The sequence below is a fragment of the Letharia lupina genome, assembly GCF_014066315.1.
Source record: "Letharia lupina isolate WasteWater1 chromosome Unknown contig_22, whole genome shotgun sequence".
Taxonomy (NCBI): Eukaryota; Fungi; Ascomycota; class Lecanoromycetes; order Lecanorales; family Parmeliaceae; genus Letharia; species Letharia lupina.
In genome coordinates this window covers 1,302,094-1,316,809 of record NW_023502991.1, presented here as the reverse complement: position 1 = coordinate 1,316,809, position 14,716 = coordinate 1,302,094, and the positions used below count along the sequence as shown (strand labels likewise).

The window sequence follows — 14,716 nt, the reverse complement described above, 5'->3', positions numbered from 1 at the left end:
CAAGATCTGTAGACGGAACAGAGAGTACTGTACAATATTCTAGACGAGATCGGACGGAATCTACACGCAAATCCCCACCCATGATCTTACAGCTCATCCCGCTCCTTCCTCTTCCGCTCCTCATCCTCCTCCTGCAGCACCTCCTGCACGCTCTCCCCTCCCCCCTCGGCCACCATCTTCGCCCCCCGGCCCCCGGCATCTGCAAACACCCTCGCGACCTCCTCGTCGATGCCCGTCCACTCCGGCACCTGCCGCCTCGCCCGGCTCAACTTGGGCTCCTTCGTCTCCGGGTTGTTGCACAGGTCGATGGTGCGCGCCTCCGTCAGGCTCTCGTCGCTGCACCACGTCTCGCACCAGAGCCAGCGCTGGGGCAGGCTGTGGATCGGGAGCACGTGCTGCATGTGGTTCGGCAGGTCCTGGTCCAGGTTGCTCAGGCTGGCCGGGTCGGCGGAGAGCTGGTGGTACTGCTGCCGCAGGCGGTCGCCGGCGGCCATTTCGCGGAACTTGACCAGGTCGACGACGTAGAGGGCCGAGATGTGGTAGGGGCGGCCGCGGAGGAAGTTGGCCCAGTAGCCCGTCTTCCAGAAGCGGAACCCTTCCATCGACGTGCGCGAGTCGCACATGGGGGTGAAGCCGTAGGCTGCCCCTTCCAGGTCGTGCGTCACGAGGTCGTACATGTCCGTCCGCACGATCTGGTCCGCGTCGACGAAGATGACTTTGTCGAGGGACGTTGGGAAGAGAACGTCGAGGAAGAGGATCTTGTAGCCCCAGATCTCACGCTGTTTCTCCGATTGGGCGCGCAGCCAGTGGGGCCATTTGTAGGTGATGAGTGAATATTGGAAGTTGTAATGAGCGGCGAGGGTGGGGAGGGAGGCTTTGAAGGAGGGGGAGAGGAATTGTTCGATGAACCAGAATTTGACGGTGTGTTGCGTGTGCCTCATAACGCTGACCATCATTATGTTAAGCATGCGCTCGTAGAGATGGCCGCTGGCTACGGAGAAGATATTGATGTCTGCGTGCTTGGGAGCGGACGGGGCGAGGCCAACGCTGTTGAGGAGAGAAGAGGCGAATTTGGAGGCTTTGGAGAGGTATTCCATCGGTGTGCCCGGTTTGACGGATTCTTCGAGGACGTCTTCCGCTTCTTGGCCAGGTTTGCGGGAGAGACGGGGGTAGAGGGTTTTGCCTTGGAAGCTCATCAAGGTGATGTCGGTACTTTCGTCGCCGGGCTGTGGATTGTAGCCTTGCTGTCCGGCGCTGTCGATGTGGAAGATCTGTTCACTTCGGCCCGGTTGGAGCTGGATCTTCCAGTATCCTGGGTTGGCTTTGAATTGGAAGTAGCCAAGATTGGCCATGATGATTGTGTCCGCGAAGTGAGGATCCTTTTCTGTTCCGAGGTAGAGCTGAACCCCTCGTGGAGGAGGCCCGACGGTGACATCCCTTGAGTGACCCTCAATAAGAATATGCTCTAGTTCATAAATTGCATCAACATCTACACCTTCTTTGAGCGCGCTGAGTTTGATGTTGTCAAGATCGTGGACAGACTCTTTGGGAGCAACGAGCCAAGCGGGTGGGACATCGAGCGCCAGGTTCAGCAAAGCGTCTTTGGGCAGGCCACTAAAGGTTGCTTTGAGGTCGCGCAGGTCTCCGTCCTCGGTGAAAGTCGGTTTTGCGTCAAGGACATGGCGGTAGAACCTCTTCACAGGTAGCTCCTTCATTTTCTCCTTCGGATTGAGATATAGCTTGAGGTGGACACCATTTAGCTCCGACAACACCTTCAAAATAGGTATCCAGCGCTGTGCTATCTCGCTTGTTGGGTCTATGGACGCGACGAGGTGAATCGATGAGGTCTCTACATCACCAGTCTGGATCATGGTATGGTTTCCGGCGAACAAATCGAATTTGTTCATGCGCAGCGTGGGGGCTGACTCGAAGATGCCTTCAGGTACATCGGAGATTGTGGAGAGGGCGATAGTTGAAGACAGTATAGCAGCATCCAGTGCGTATTCTATTTGCTTCCCGGGAAAGAGGGCTGTAAGGGCTGCATTTGCTGGGTCAATGCGTTTGGAACGCTCGAATTGAAATAATTGCCCAAAGTCGCTCGCTGTAAAATTGGTGTCCTTGGGTATCGGTCCAACTATCCTACCATTAACCATTAAAGCTTGCTGTCCGGGCTGGAAGCCAAGAGTCTGAATAACCGGACTGAAGGACTGCCAGAAATCATTGGCTTGGTCAATAGCTTCTCGAGAATACTCCGCGTTCCAAAACTTGTCCAGCCTGCTGTTCAATGAATTGTCTTGCTCTTTAGTCTGACCAAGGACTTTTTTTATATTCAGAGTAGATTCCAGCCAATGAATATCAAGATTCCGATGGCCGTCTTTCATCTGCTCCCAGAACATAACTGAGTGAGGGAAGAAGTCCGAGTTAGCGCCGTTGTGAACAAACAACAACTCAATATCTTCGTGTTCTTGGCAGAATGAAACGGCCGACATCAACAGATCCGAACCATTCTCGGAGTCGAGATCAGCAACCACGAGCAATTGTGCAGTTCCCTGCTCCGATGGATGTCCATCGACCCGCCCCATTAGACGTGGCAATTTTCCAACTGTTTCGCCGTGCTTGGATATGAGCTTTGCTATATCAATGATGACGATACTGTTTTCGTCTTCAGGAATGATCAGAGCGTTTCGATGCGTGATAGCCTTTTCTAAGTATTGACCGGCCAACCAGGTGTCCTCGGGAATCACCTCTTCATAGATTTGGCGCTGAATAGTTCGAAGGTCCATGTCGATACTCTGGCTCATGGTCTGTAGCCAGGCCTCATTTCGAGGCATCGCCACTCCGTTAGCAAAGAGTGGCGCAGGAGTCCCATCCGCTCCAAGTCGTTTGAGGTACTCCTTTGTACTCTGAACTCGAGATTGGGACTCCGTACCGTCAAGAATAGTCTGGAACTCAGATACACTTTGATCTCTGCGCAGGCTTCGGTCCTTGATGGTGGAATCAAAAATAGCCTTTTGCGCAAGCGAAACCCTCTTGCCAGTTATTGACTATTGTGTGTCAGCAGTTGAGCCCATAAATTCGGGGAGAGGCAACCTACTGCTTCCAAGTACGCGAAGACAGCACTAAGTCCGTAGGTATCCAAAAGATGGTACACAATTTTTGCCTGATCTATAGCAGCCGCTGAGGTTGTCATAGGCACAATGCCAAACCGAATTGGTATCTTGCGCTTGACGAAAGTCTGCAGAGATTCTACGAGCAGCTCGACGTCTTTCATATCAGTTAGATCAAGGGGTATGATGACGTTGTGTATATCGCGCCGGACTTGAGGCAATTGGCCGGGGTACGTTCGCTGCAGCAGCTACACGGCGAAATGAGTGTTTGCGGTATGTCCTGATATGGACACATACTTACTGCGGAAGTATGGGTGGGCCAGCCGCTATATCGCTTGTCTTTCTCGATGTCGTTAAGCCAGACGATAATGTTACCACCCTCGAGGTCATCACGGTAGTCATAACGCTGTGTATCGCCTTCTTTTTTAGAACTCGCAATGGCCTCGTGCGTTAGAATCTGGACTGCTTCTAATCCACTGAATCCAATCCCACGCAGGCTATCCACAATGGAGCGTTCGCGTCGCAACTGTTCGAGCAGTCCAAAGGCGTCCATCTGGCGAGCTTGAACTTGCATCCCGTTCATCCAAATGACATTGTAGCCTGCTGGTAGTAAGACATTACGATTAATGCTGTGTTCTTTCACAAATTCTGTAGATGCATTACGTTTGGTTATTGCTGAAGAATGCTTGGGAAAGTCTTGAGAGACCTTGACCAGAGTGTCAAAGGGATCATCGCTGGCCATAATGAAGCTTGCAGTTTTGAGGCCAAGACCTAACAGCTCTTTAGACGACAGAGGCTTGAGATCTGCTACTTCTTCGCTCTCTAGCAGGAACTCTCCCGCAGCTGCTTCGTTTCCTGCCGAGAGTCCTTGATCCTCCGCCTCTTCTGATCCAGCGCTTCTGTCATCAATGACGATATAGTCCGTCCTCTTCAGAGCAAGCTCTATCCCATATCCATTCACCGCCAATGGCTTTGCTGAGTGAGACTGAGAAGGCCTATACCGGATTCGATAAGACGTTTGGCCATTGCGAGCGGTGCTACTTATCGTTTGATGGAACTGACCGAAAAGTGGCGATGTGATATCGGCGTAGAGTATTGAGGGAGCTTGGGCCGGTTTAGAGCTTACACCGAGGACGCGATCGAATGGCAAACTCTCTGGATTTCTGGGCATTGTTAGCTGAGCGTATCCCCGATACCTGGCGGCTAAATCTTACTTCAATGCTCCAACGTCCTGCTGGGCCCGGTCCAAAGCCGGCGAGCAGTATTGCTTCCCGTCGAAATGCACCCAGACTGGACATGCTGCATCTTGCGCTATCATCAAAGAAGGCTCCACGGATGTATCGTAATAATGGTAATGGGCTTCTATCCGGGGAGCAGCGGAGTGTATGGAGAGGGCAAATTGAAAGGAAGACAATGCCTCCGCATTCGTGATATGTCCATCGTCCTGCAGGACCTGTAAAAATGTGCTATACAGCTCTTGGTCCGAATTGTAGTCCGCAAAGCGTCCTTCAGCAATCCGATCGAGGATGGGGAAATAGGCAGTCGAATTTTCTTCCGCGGCTGTTTCCCTGCAGAATGTCAGTCCTGCCATGTAGCGCCGCATCTGAATTTTGCGTCACCAACAGTAGCTCTAATATGTAAGGAGGAGCGTTGAAAGAAGCCTGAAGAGCGACATTTACAGTTGGGCTGGCGAAAGCATGCCGGGCTGTGAAAGAGGACGACACAATAAGGAGTCCGAGAAGCTCGGACGGTAGCAGAGAAAGACGCATGGCTTCCGTAATTTCAAAGTTTCTGCTGCTGCTGCAGCATGTTGTGATTGATAGGGTATCCAAAGGGGTTTCTAGTGTGCTAGCAGAGCATTGGTATTATCCACGAGACTCAGATATGGGACGGCTAGCATTCCATCAGTCCCACACGCAACTGTATCTTCGACCAGAGCTTATGAAATGGCCAGATTTATCCATTGTCATCGGATTATCTGATTCGCCGTCCCGATGTTTAGCCAGCCCCAGAAAATGGTATTGGGGTTTCCAGCCATTTGTGTTACTTCAAATATTACACAACTACAAAGCGTTTCGATGTGATCAATAAGACACCGTTGCAAAGACGCCTGCTCTATTGGTAGGCAGTAGCCACTGCTCTCACTTGCTGGCATTCCTATCAATGAACATCTGAGCAACATGAACACGTTCGAACAGCGCCTCCAACAATTGGCTTCAAATTCAAACTCCCGCGAAGCAACGCCTCGTCCACCGACCACGACCACTAATTCTCTTCCTTATTCAACTCTCGATGTTTTCACGACAACCCGTTTCAAAGGAAACCAACTTGCAGTGGTCCATGTACCTTCTTCATTCTCTCTTCCCGCTTCAGTCCTTCTTTCGCAAGAAACCAAACAAACGATAGCACGCGAATTCAACTTCTCGGAAACGGTCTTCCTCCATGATGCTCTCGTGGAAACATCGGATCGACGACTCGACATCTTCACGCTCAAAGAGGAGCTTCCTTTTGCCGGCCATCCCATCATTGGCACCATCTGTCACGTGTGTCAGAGCGAGGAGCCTCCTTTAGAGAGCGTGACTCTACTTTGTAAAGCAGGACCCATCGTTGGACGGTATGATCCAGAAACGAGATTTGCAGAGGCAGAGATTCCACACAATGTGAGGATCCATCAGGCACCTGTATCGGGCAGAGCAGTTTTGAAGGCTCAACCGTATTTGTCCAGAAGTTCTGTAGTAACCAACGAGCTTCGTGTGGTCTCCATCGTCAAGGGACTGTCGTTTGTTTTGATCCAATTGCCTTCAATATCCCCTCACCTCGAAAAGCTTGAAATTAGCGGTCATAGTGTTGATTGCGATTCTGTGGAGTTAGATGAAGGTTGGACACCATCGTTTATCGGCACTTATTTTTACGCAATCACTTCACAGACCAGTGAAAAAGTCGTTAGGCTAAGGACCAGGATGCTAGAGCCAAGTGTTGGCGAGGACTCAGCGACTGGTAGTGCAGCAAGCACCCTGGCTTCGTTCCTGGCTCTCCAGGACGGTACAGCGGAAATGACCTTCTACTACTCTATTGAGCAGGGTGTTGAGATGGGGCGGGCAAGTGAAATTCAAGTGGAAGTGACTTTGGATGCAACTGGAAAAGCTGTTGAGAAAGTGGTTTTGTCGGGGAGGGCAGTTCATGTCACGCAAGGAGTTCTGTACCTGCCTGAGAGGACAAGCACGTGAAATGTTCATCAAACATTTCCAAACCTCGCCACATCGTAGAACGAAGTCTATTCAACGATGCTAGAACAGGTATTCCAGAGAAGCTGGAGTCTGTGTGGTGCCATCCCCTTTGATCATAATATCCCAACAAATATGCGATGTCAGTCATGGTTAAATCATTGGCTATACAGTTCATCGAGGGCATCAATCACAAATCCTCGTATGAATTCCTACCTCAATGGAACATGACAACACTAGTCAGGCAAGCTGCCAACACCAAGTGACAGTCTTGTATACCGGCATCTTGCAAACTGTATGCACTCAAAGGTGACAAGCCAAGGACATGTGGCAATCGATGCGCAGGAACAGGCCAGACAGGTGCTTTGTGGACCATCAATCCCAGAGGGAGATCGTGGTCATACTATCAAAAGTGGAAGGTTTCTACCACTGCGGCTGCCACTATTTCTGGCAGCGCGGCTGTAGTTGAAGGACCAAAGAGCAAATCGGACAAGGCGAAATGGTTCTACTGCGTGATCCTATCCTGTCCAGGATCGCAAATGTGAGAATCAGAATCTTGATAAAGGCTCAAGTACGCCAAAGGCAAATTAGGATGTACCCTGGAACAACCTGTCTCAGGCGGTGCATTATGAGATTTGGGCTTTTGGTCTGCAACGTAAGCACAGAGTCCCTCTCACATTGGCTGGATCGTATGCCAGGATTGCAGGGATAAATTCCCTGCTGAACTGTCGGGCACGCTTTCCAGCCATCGCGGTAGGTATCTGTAACCTTGAGAACGTTTCAGACCCTGAGGTGTAAGGCCTCATCATCATGTCCCAATAAGTTACAAGCACTGGATCAAGTCACTGACACGTATTGGGGACTATTACATGGGACGGCTCGGGTGATAATAAATTAGACATAGACCCACGATTACTGGCCGGGCTGTAGAGGCCAAGATGGCGTGGCATCTTGCATTGGTGGTGTGATCGGTGCCAGATCCAGGATTGGAGCTAACCCTGAAAAGCCTCCAAGCAATTACCATCCTGCCCAGTGCCGCCATCGGTATTGGAGAGATGATGGGTCCCCGGGTGCCAGCGAGCAAAGATGCGAAGGATCTATGCAGCCAAATTTCCATACCTCGTCTTGCTTGAGATCCAAGAGAGCAGTGTGATCAATGTCATGCGGTCTTTTACGACCCTTAATCTGTCGTCAGCCTCAGGACTCAACGCTTGATGTCGGCAGAAGATGTCCGCTTGTCGACTGGGAAACTGTTGCCGGCCATGACGCACTAAATCTTCGAGCGTCCACTTTCGTTGGTGATTGACACGCGACCCGCGCACCACGCGTAGTGAATTCGCCGGTCCGTCTTCCCCCTGACCCAAAGTCAAGGATCCCTCGCGCCACAGGCCATATGCAGGTCGATTTCCTCCGTCATTGAAACTTTTGAAGACCAAATAATTGCTTGGAGACTGGAAGAGAAGCTCTGGAATAGGCGTTGAGTCTGAAAAGAGAATTAGCTGGCTTGTTGGCGTTCTTGAAAAAGACTGTACTGTCTGATTTGAGCTGAATTGTGGGGAAGTGTCTTCGATAGCCCTATGCACGAAAATGCAACATCGCATAAAGTTCAGCTCAGACTCAGACGCATGCAATTTTGTCGTATCAGATACTTGGAAGAAGTGATCATGTCGCCGACGCTGCAGCCCCACCAATACGAGAGCAGAAATCTGTGAGACGGATTTGTGATCTCCAGCCTGGCACAACTGGGTAAGTCCATGATCGAGATTGCGAGGGATCCGTGTTCGGGAGGAACTCGCACCTACTCCAGACTCAAAAGTATGTTAAGTTTCCGACGGGCTGTCAAGTCTTCTTGTTGGACGGCACGGGAAAACCAGTTGTGGCACCGCTTCTGAATTTATAATATTTATTTCAAAGTTGAAACATGAATGGAGATTCCTGCCGTTGGGCCGTTGAAAATGGCATGAGACGGGAAGGAAGAAGAGAGGCGGGACCGGTTGGCTTGTGTCGCAATCTTCAAAGAAGGGAGTGTGGAGTGTGGAGTAGTATTGTAGTAGAGTACCTAGTAGGAGAGTCAAGTACCGTAGCTTAGAACTCAAGCCTTGTGATTTGTGATAGGTAGGTATGCCGCTTGAAAATTGACAGGGAATAAGGAAGTAAGTACTCTGTACTCACTGAGCAAAAGATAGCCGTGCCCTCCTGTCAAACAAACGAAAGTCATTCACTGTCATTAATCACATCTTGCTTCTCATACCTATCACATCTTGCTGCACATTGATAACCATCTTCGCTGTGATTGAGCCTTGTCTGTCCAGTAGCTAGCAGCATAAGAATAATCATCACCCTCGAAACACCCACACCTCGAAGCATTGAGCCACCTCCGCCGCACCACTACTGAGCACGAGACCCGCTTCAGGCTCGACTTCTTTCCGATCCCACCTTGCTGACTTCGTTCGACCGTGACACCGTGTCATATCCATCGCACTTATATCCTCTTCCTCTTGATCGATCAGCGGCATCCATTGTCTCGGAGGTAGCCCGCCTCGAGTGTTTGCTCGCCTTGGCCATCACAGACACAATTTGCATATCATACCAAATCAGTCGTAAAACTGGAAACCCATGCGCATGAAATCCGTGGGGTCGGAGTTTGCTTCGTCATCTTAGGGCTGAGCGGATTTGAAAGGTGAGTAGGAAACAAACCGCACGGCAACGGAAGTTCTATATCAACAAATAAACCCGGCATCAACAACCTTTTCCCAATAACCTACTGCAATTACAGACAGCAGACTCAACATGATCTATTGAACTGAATTGGCTCAGACTCTGGTGTTTTCCATCTACGGCTGAGGCGCTGCCCCAAACGCCCCCAACACATCCTCCATCCTTGTACCACATCATCGCCAAGCGCCATGTCTCCCCACAACAGCTCCTCAACTACGTCCTCCAACGATGGTGCCGCCTTTCCTTGGATACTTGAGCATCTCCTCGCATACCCGGGCACGTATGAGATCCCCTTACGAACAATGTATACACTCAATTCGACACCGCAAGCCCAGCAACACCGACGTCAATCGCTTCAGCCCGGCACTCCCTCCTTATCGTCAAGTGCATCAAGCCCAGACAGCTCTCCAGCATCTCCAAGCTTCCCACCAGAGCACCAGCAAACCCAATTCGCCGCCCAAAGCGCTACAGACCACTTCAAAAGCTGCCTGATGACACACATCAGTAATCTGCCTTCCCAGCCCTTCTCGCTGCCCCCATCATTCATCACGTCTTTCGTCCGACGTTGCTTCCCAGCCGAACTGTGCAAAGTTGATTTCACGCAAGCTTTGACAGCATTGGACTATTTGAAAGATCTAGAGAATCGAAGGAAGCGAGAGCTGACTGTGGCCTTAAAAAGACTGGGTTTGGACACTGCAATAGTAGAACAAGCTGGAGGGGAAATCAGTAAGAACGCAAAGATATCAGACTGGGTACTCAGCATGCAGGGCAAGGAGAAGAAAGTCGAGGCACTGTATTCACAAGTGTACATTGGCCTCCGTCGCTGGGTACGCCCTTTGCCGACTCGCCCAAAGTTTGTCGCAAGTCATTACTGACAGAACGTCTAGACCTTGATCAACGAAATGCGCCTTGAGCCCTTCAGTAAAGCCAACAGCATCGCCATGCTCAACACCCTCTATCCACCTTCAACGAATACTGCTCCGACTCGTCAAATAACAATCCACATCCTCGACTCTCAACGCAGCGCCTTCTTCCGCTACATCCAAGCCGTTGAGAAGAATGGCAAAGGGATCCTTAAGAACCTCGAACATCAAGGTCAACGCCCTGAAGACGCCAATGGCTGGATAGTTGTCAGGGACGTCGTAGACAAGTACCTACGTGCGGCCAACGGAGTGATCGAAGAATGCCTTGAGGTTTCAGGACCAGAGTACTTCGACCCAGAAATCGAGGCACACCGCCGAAGTGATCGAAGGGCGGACTCTGGAGTGAGCTTTGCTACTGGCGATCGACCTTCCACCAGCAGCAGCACAGGCAGCAAAAGCAATGCTTTAACCAAAGACAAGCCCCTTCCAGCCTCTCCAGCACATTCAGGACCATCGGTGCCACCAACGCCCAAGAAGCGGGGTACCACACTAGAAAAGATTGCCAGAGAGATTCGAAACCTCCGTTCACGCAATGATGTTAAAGAGATACCTAGCAACTACAGCAGCGATGTGAAAGATCCAAAGGCTCGCTCACTGAAGAAGATGAAATCCACAAGCTCAATTGGCGGAGCAAAAGCCAAGCATGCTCGGTTGGGTAACGACGAGGCGATGACGGACTTCAATATCGACGATGTGAGGCGGCAGCGTATGATATGGGAGGCGCAGCGAGAGAAAGAAAATCGAACTCCGGTCCCAGCCAAATTGGGAGCAAAGGCGCAGGGGAGGAGCATTGATCTGGAGGCTTGAGCAAGAGGTTCCCTTTTCCTTTCTGTACTCGATTTACTGAGACTTAGCGAGCCAGCGAGGGCGTTTGAATCGCCGGAAGGGTTTTATGAAGGCACGGATATGACAACCACAGCGGGAAGATCAAGCATTACAGCATCAGGTCAGGAGTTCCAATATCTCGTTCCGCGAGAGCCAGATGGATGATCTGGCGGATGGAAAAAAAAAGGAGTACGAGAGAGCGTGGTGGATAGAGACCGATTATGTATAACGAATATGTATTGTTCATTACGTGCTCTGCACGCTGGAAGGTGCTGGAGATAGTACTGCTCTATGAGTGTCATGGATGATACTCTACTATCTATGTAAACAATGTACCTCGAGATTTGAGAGGTGGTAGCAGTTGAGAGGAACAACCCTTGCCCTAAGTCGGCCCGATAAACCTTAGCGTGAAAGATCGGCTTCAATCGATTGTTTGCGTTACTATTGGAGCAGCTTACTCTTCTGGTAGAGTAAAAGTGTGACAATGAGCCTCTTCGACGAAATATTACCCATACAATCATCGCCTGGCTTTGGTAGCCTCCTATGGGTTCCTTATCAGTATCGACCAATGCCTTAGCATCACCTTTGGCCACGCACCGCAACAAGGAGAAGCCTGCTGATTTGAATGTCCGCAATGTTGTGCTCGGGGATATTCTCTTCAAGACATGGTATCCATCTTTCTATCCAGAGGAGCTGGTTGGAAGGGAGCTTGAGAGGCTGTTTGTCTGCCCATGGTGCTTCAAATACTCTAAGGACCTCATGCCTTACCTAGCACACACAGTTCGTGCATCTTAGAATTGCTGAGTGTTGCACTCACTAATGAGATGTGCTAGAAGGTGTGTCCATTGAAACATGAAGGTCCCCCTGGAAGACCAATCTACTCGCGAGACCTGCACGCTATCTACGAGGTAGACGGCGAGGAACACCAGGTTGCTTTACCCCCCCCCCTCCTCCCCGGTTTCTAGATCATTGAAGGTGGCGCTTACTGTCATCTTCTAGCTTTTCGCCCAGAATCTGTCCCTCTTTGCGAAGCTCTTTCTCGACAACAAGTCCATCTTCTTCGATGTCACGTCCTTCAACTACTACCTCCTCGTCCACACCCCCAACTCCACGAGCTCGCCTCATCTCCAGGTCGTCGGCTTCTTCAGTAAAGAGAAGATGAGCTGGGACAATAACAACCTGGCCTGCATCCTCGTGTTCCCGCCTTGGCAGCGCAAAGGCCTTGGCAAGATTCTCATGGGAGTAAGCTACGAACTCAGCAGGCGAGAGAATCGCATTGGTGGGCCAGAGAAACCATTGAGTGAGTTGGGTAGGAGAGGATACATGCGATTCTGGGAGGCCAGAGTTGCAAGGGCGATTCTGGAACTGAAGGCCAAGCGAACGCTGAGTGTGGGGAAGATTGCGGAGGTGTGTTGGGTGCTGCCTGAGGATGTGGTGGCCACGTTGAAAGACATGGGAGTGCTGACAGCAAGTAAGAGGGCCGATGGTGCTGTAGTATTCAATAAGGCGAGGTTGAGGGATTACGTCTCGAAGAGAGGGTTGGATCTTACGCCGCCAGTTAGTGAGGAAGGCTTTTTGGACGAATGGATGCCTGGACCTGAGGAGAGTGAGGTCTCAATCTCCAAAACGTGACTCATACATGACAGGTCGTCAAACAAACCTTCTGCACCTACAAGGGCCGCTCACTCCGTTCAAGTGTTCGGATCTTCACCTTCACTGCTGCGACACAAGTTGCTTTTAAAATGACTTAGCTCAAACTGTGCTCAAGTCGGACAGACTGAGACCAAGAGCCATCCCGCCAATCAACCGAGTCTATAACCATCCAGCCTTTGATTTGAGCCCACAGCAGTCTACTTGAATAGATACGATTACAGCGAGAAAAATGGCTGATCAAGCTTTCGACGGTGGTTCAAAAGACGAGACATGGTGCGGTGCCATGCCCAACCCTGCGTTCTCCCGTCCAGGAGACTGGGCGGCATCCACAGCAAAATCATGATCCTGTCATCGAAGATGTCGAGCTCATTTGACGAAGATACGAGAATTTGGAGACTTACGTTGACTGGCGATTCGAGTCTCGCTGACGGATCTCTGAGATAGAAATACGCCGGAGTGTGCTCGATACAGGTTGACAATTTCAGCGAGCAGCCAATATACTGCTTTATGCATCCTTTGAACCAGTACCCAAGCTGCTGTAGTCTACGCCGTCAATTTGCAGCAAGTGCTGCCCTTGCAGAACATCAGGGCCTCGCCATCCGATTGGGAAATTTTTGCTCTGGTACTGTCCAGTTGGTGGGAAGACTTTCCACCGAACAGCGCGAACCTCAGCCAAATCTCTCACCCCGGCTGCCCAAACATGGGAAAGGAGCCTCTGATCGAAAAGTGGTCGTGGAGGCATTGCAACAAGTGTGCTACTTGGGTGGCTGACTATCCGCAAGGCTTTTGTCGTCGATGCTTAGACACTCTGCAATATGGCCGAGATGTAGGGATTGATGACTCTGGGTTCTCTGCCGTGCAGCTCCTAGTCTCAGAATTCTACATTTTAGGGGGGGGGGCCGGAATATTATAATCCCGAGCCGATTCCGTCATACCCCCCCCTGTAGACGTGGGGCCTTTCTGAGACTATGCAGCTCCGATCCTTAGCCAATTGAAAGCCTTGAATTCGAGTATCCAGCTACAGTCCTTTCTGTAATCCGTCGAGCGTCTCTTCTCAAGGGAGACAAAGTTGAAAGGGGTTGGCTCTTAGAAGTTACAGTGATCTGCCAAGATGAAAGCCTCAACACTTTTGCGCGGTGAATGTGCTATTGCATCCTCCCGCTGCTTCACTCTTCTTCGCCGATCTAGCAAAACGTTTACTCCCTTCATTCCTTTGTTTCCAGAGTCGTTCCTAGATAATTCTCACGAAATCATTCACAAAAGATAACCACCGGGCTACCACGCATTTCGAAATAACAACCTTCAGTCTCTTATACACCTCTCCCTCGTGCCTTGAAATGGCTTCCAACGCCGTCAGCAACATTAAAATAATCGCACAGAACCAGCATACTGAGGCAATGACCATGTACCTCTCTCGGAGATTTCTGTGACCGCCAACACTGACCAACATCACAGGCTGTTTGACTCCGGCGAAGACTCCGACTTCACAGTCAAATGCGGCAATCGCGTCTGGCAGCTCCATCGCGTGATCCTTCGCTCGGGGTCCGAATACTTCAAGAACGCATGTAGTAAGAAATTCGAGGTATGTTTAGAAGGCTTACAACACCTTGAGGTAGCCTATCTTGACACTGACTTGTGGCAAAGGAGGGAACAAGCGGCATCGTCGATCTCAAGGAAGAAGATCCACAGTACGCAGGTATACTATTGCGGTACTTCTATGCCCTCGACTACCAGATCGACGACAACGGAAAGCCGCCTCTTGTGGCTCATGCATTGGTGTACGCCATCGCAGACAAGTACGGCGTGGGACAACTGAAGGATCTTGCCAAAGAAAAATTCGCAATGGCCATCACAACGACCAGAGTTACGGATATTCCCTCCTTCATTGCTGCGATCGAAGTAGTCTATACCTCTACTCTGGGCTCGGATCGAGGCTTGCGCGCCTGCCTCCTTCCAAAGCTGAAAGAATACAAACAGCAATTACGAGACAGCGACGAGTTCATGGCCTTGATCCTGTCAGGTTTTGGTGAGGGGGAATTTGCAGTTGATGTGATCGATGCCTGGGCCGGTTTATGTCGAATGAGGCGCAGCTAGGACCGCCGCAAAGTGTGTTTCAGCTCGAGACCATAGGCATTTTGCTACTTGACCTAATTCGATACTGCTAAGATTCCTTCTACCATTAGCAAACACTCTGATCTTTCCAGAAGAGAGGAGAGAATACCTTTAAAGAACAAAGTCATACTAGCTCCCGTGCTTCCTTGCTGAA

General features: G+C 50.6%; 5 protein-coding genes across 5 annotated transcripts; 4 read left to right on the top strand and 1 right to left on the bottom strand.

Moving 5' to 3' along the window:
• Nucleotides 1-86: 86 nt before the first annotated feature.
• On the bottom strand, nucleotides 87-4,876 carry HO133_006056 (uncharacterized protein; the record flags this gene model as incomplete). Its single annotated transcript, XM_037296959.1, has 5 exons — nucleotides 87-3,044; nucleotides 3,095-3,355; nucleotides 3,409-4,270; nucleotides 4,322-4,675; nucleotides 4,731-4,876. The coding sequence occupies 5 exons, from the start codon at nucleotides 4,874-4,876 to the stop codon at nucleotides 87-89; spliced, it is 4,581 nt and encodes a 1,526-aa protein (XP_037148140.1).
• A 411-nt stretch (nucleotides 4,877-5,287) lies between these two features.
• On the top strand, nucleotides 5,288-6,334 carry HO133_006055 (uncharacterized protein; the record flags this gene model as incomplete). The annotated part of the gene is made up of 1 exon (XM_037296958.1): nucleotides 5,288-6,334. One exon carries the CDS (start codon nucleotides 5,288-5,290, stop codon nucleotides 6,332-6,334), a length of 1,047 nt encoding a protein of 348 aa, XP_037148139.1.
• Nucleotides 6,335-9,237: 2,903 nt separating this feature from the next.
• Nucleotides 9,238-10,779, top strand: HO133_006054 (uncharacterized protein; the record flags this gene model as incomplete). Its single annotated transcript, XM_037296957.1, has 2 exons — nucleotides 9,238-9,876; nucleotides 9,937-10,779. The coding sequence occupies 2 exons, from the start codon at nucleotides 9,238-9,240 to the stop codon at nucleotides 10,777-10,779; spliced, it is 1,482 nt and encodes a 493-aa protein (XP_037148138.1).
• A 561-nt stretch (nucleotides 10,780-11,340) lies between these two features.
• HO133_006053 (uncharacterized protein) lies at nucleotides 11,341-12,429 on the top strand (the record flags this gene model as incomplete). The annotated part of the gene is made up of 3 exons (XM_037296956.1): nucleotides 11,341-11,577; nucleotides 11,631-11,726; nucleotides 11,797-12,429. The coding sequence occupies 3 exons, from the start codon at nucleotides 11,341-11,343 to the stop codon at nucleotides 12,427-12,429; spliced, it is 966 nt and encodes a 321-aa protein (XP_037148137.1).
• Nucleotides 12,430-13,787: 1,358 nt separating this feature from the next.
• On the top strand, nucleotides 13,788-14,544 carry HO133_006052 (uncharacterized protein; the record flags this gene model as incomplete). Its single annotated transcript, XM_037296955.1, has 3 exons — nucleotides 13,788-13,855; nucleotides 13,906-14,032; nucleotides 14,095-14,544. The coding sequence occupies 3 exons, from the start codon at nucleotides 13,788-13,790 to the stop codon at nucleotides 14,542-14,544; spliced, it is 645 nt and encodes a 214-aa protein (XP_037148136.1).
• Between the last annotated feature and the right edge of the window lie 172 nt (nucleotides 14,545-14,716).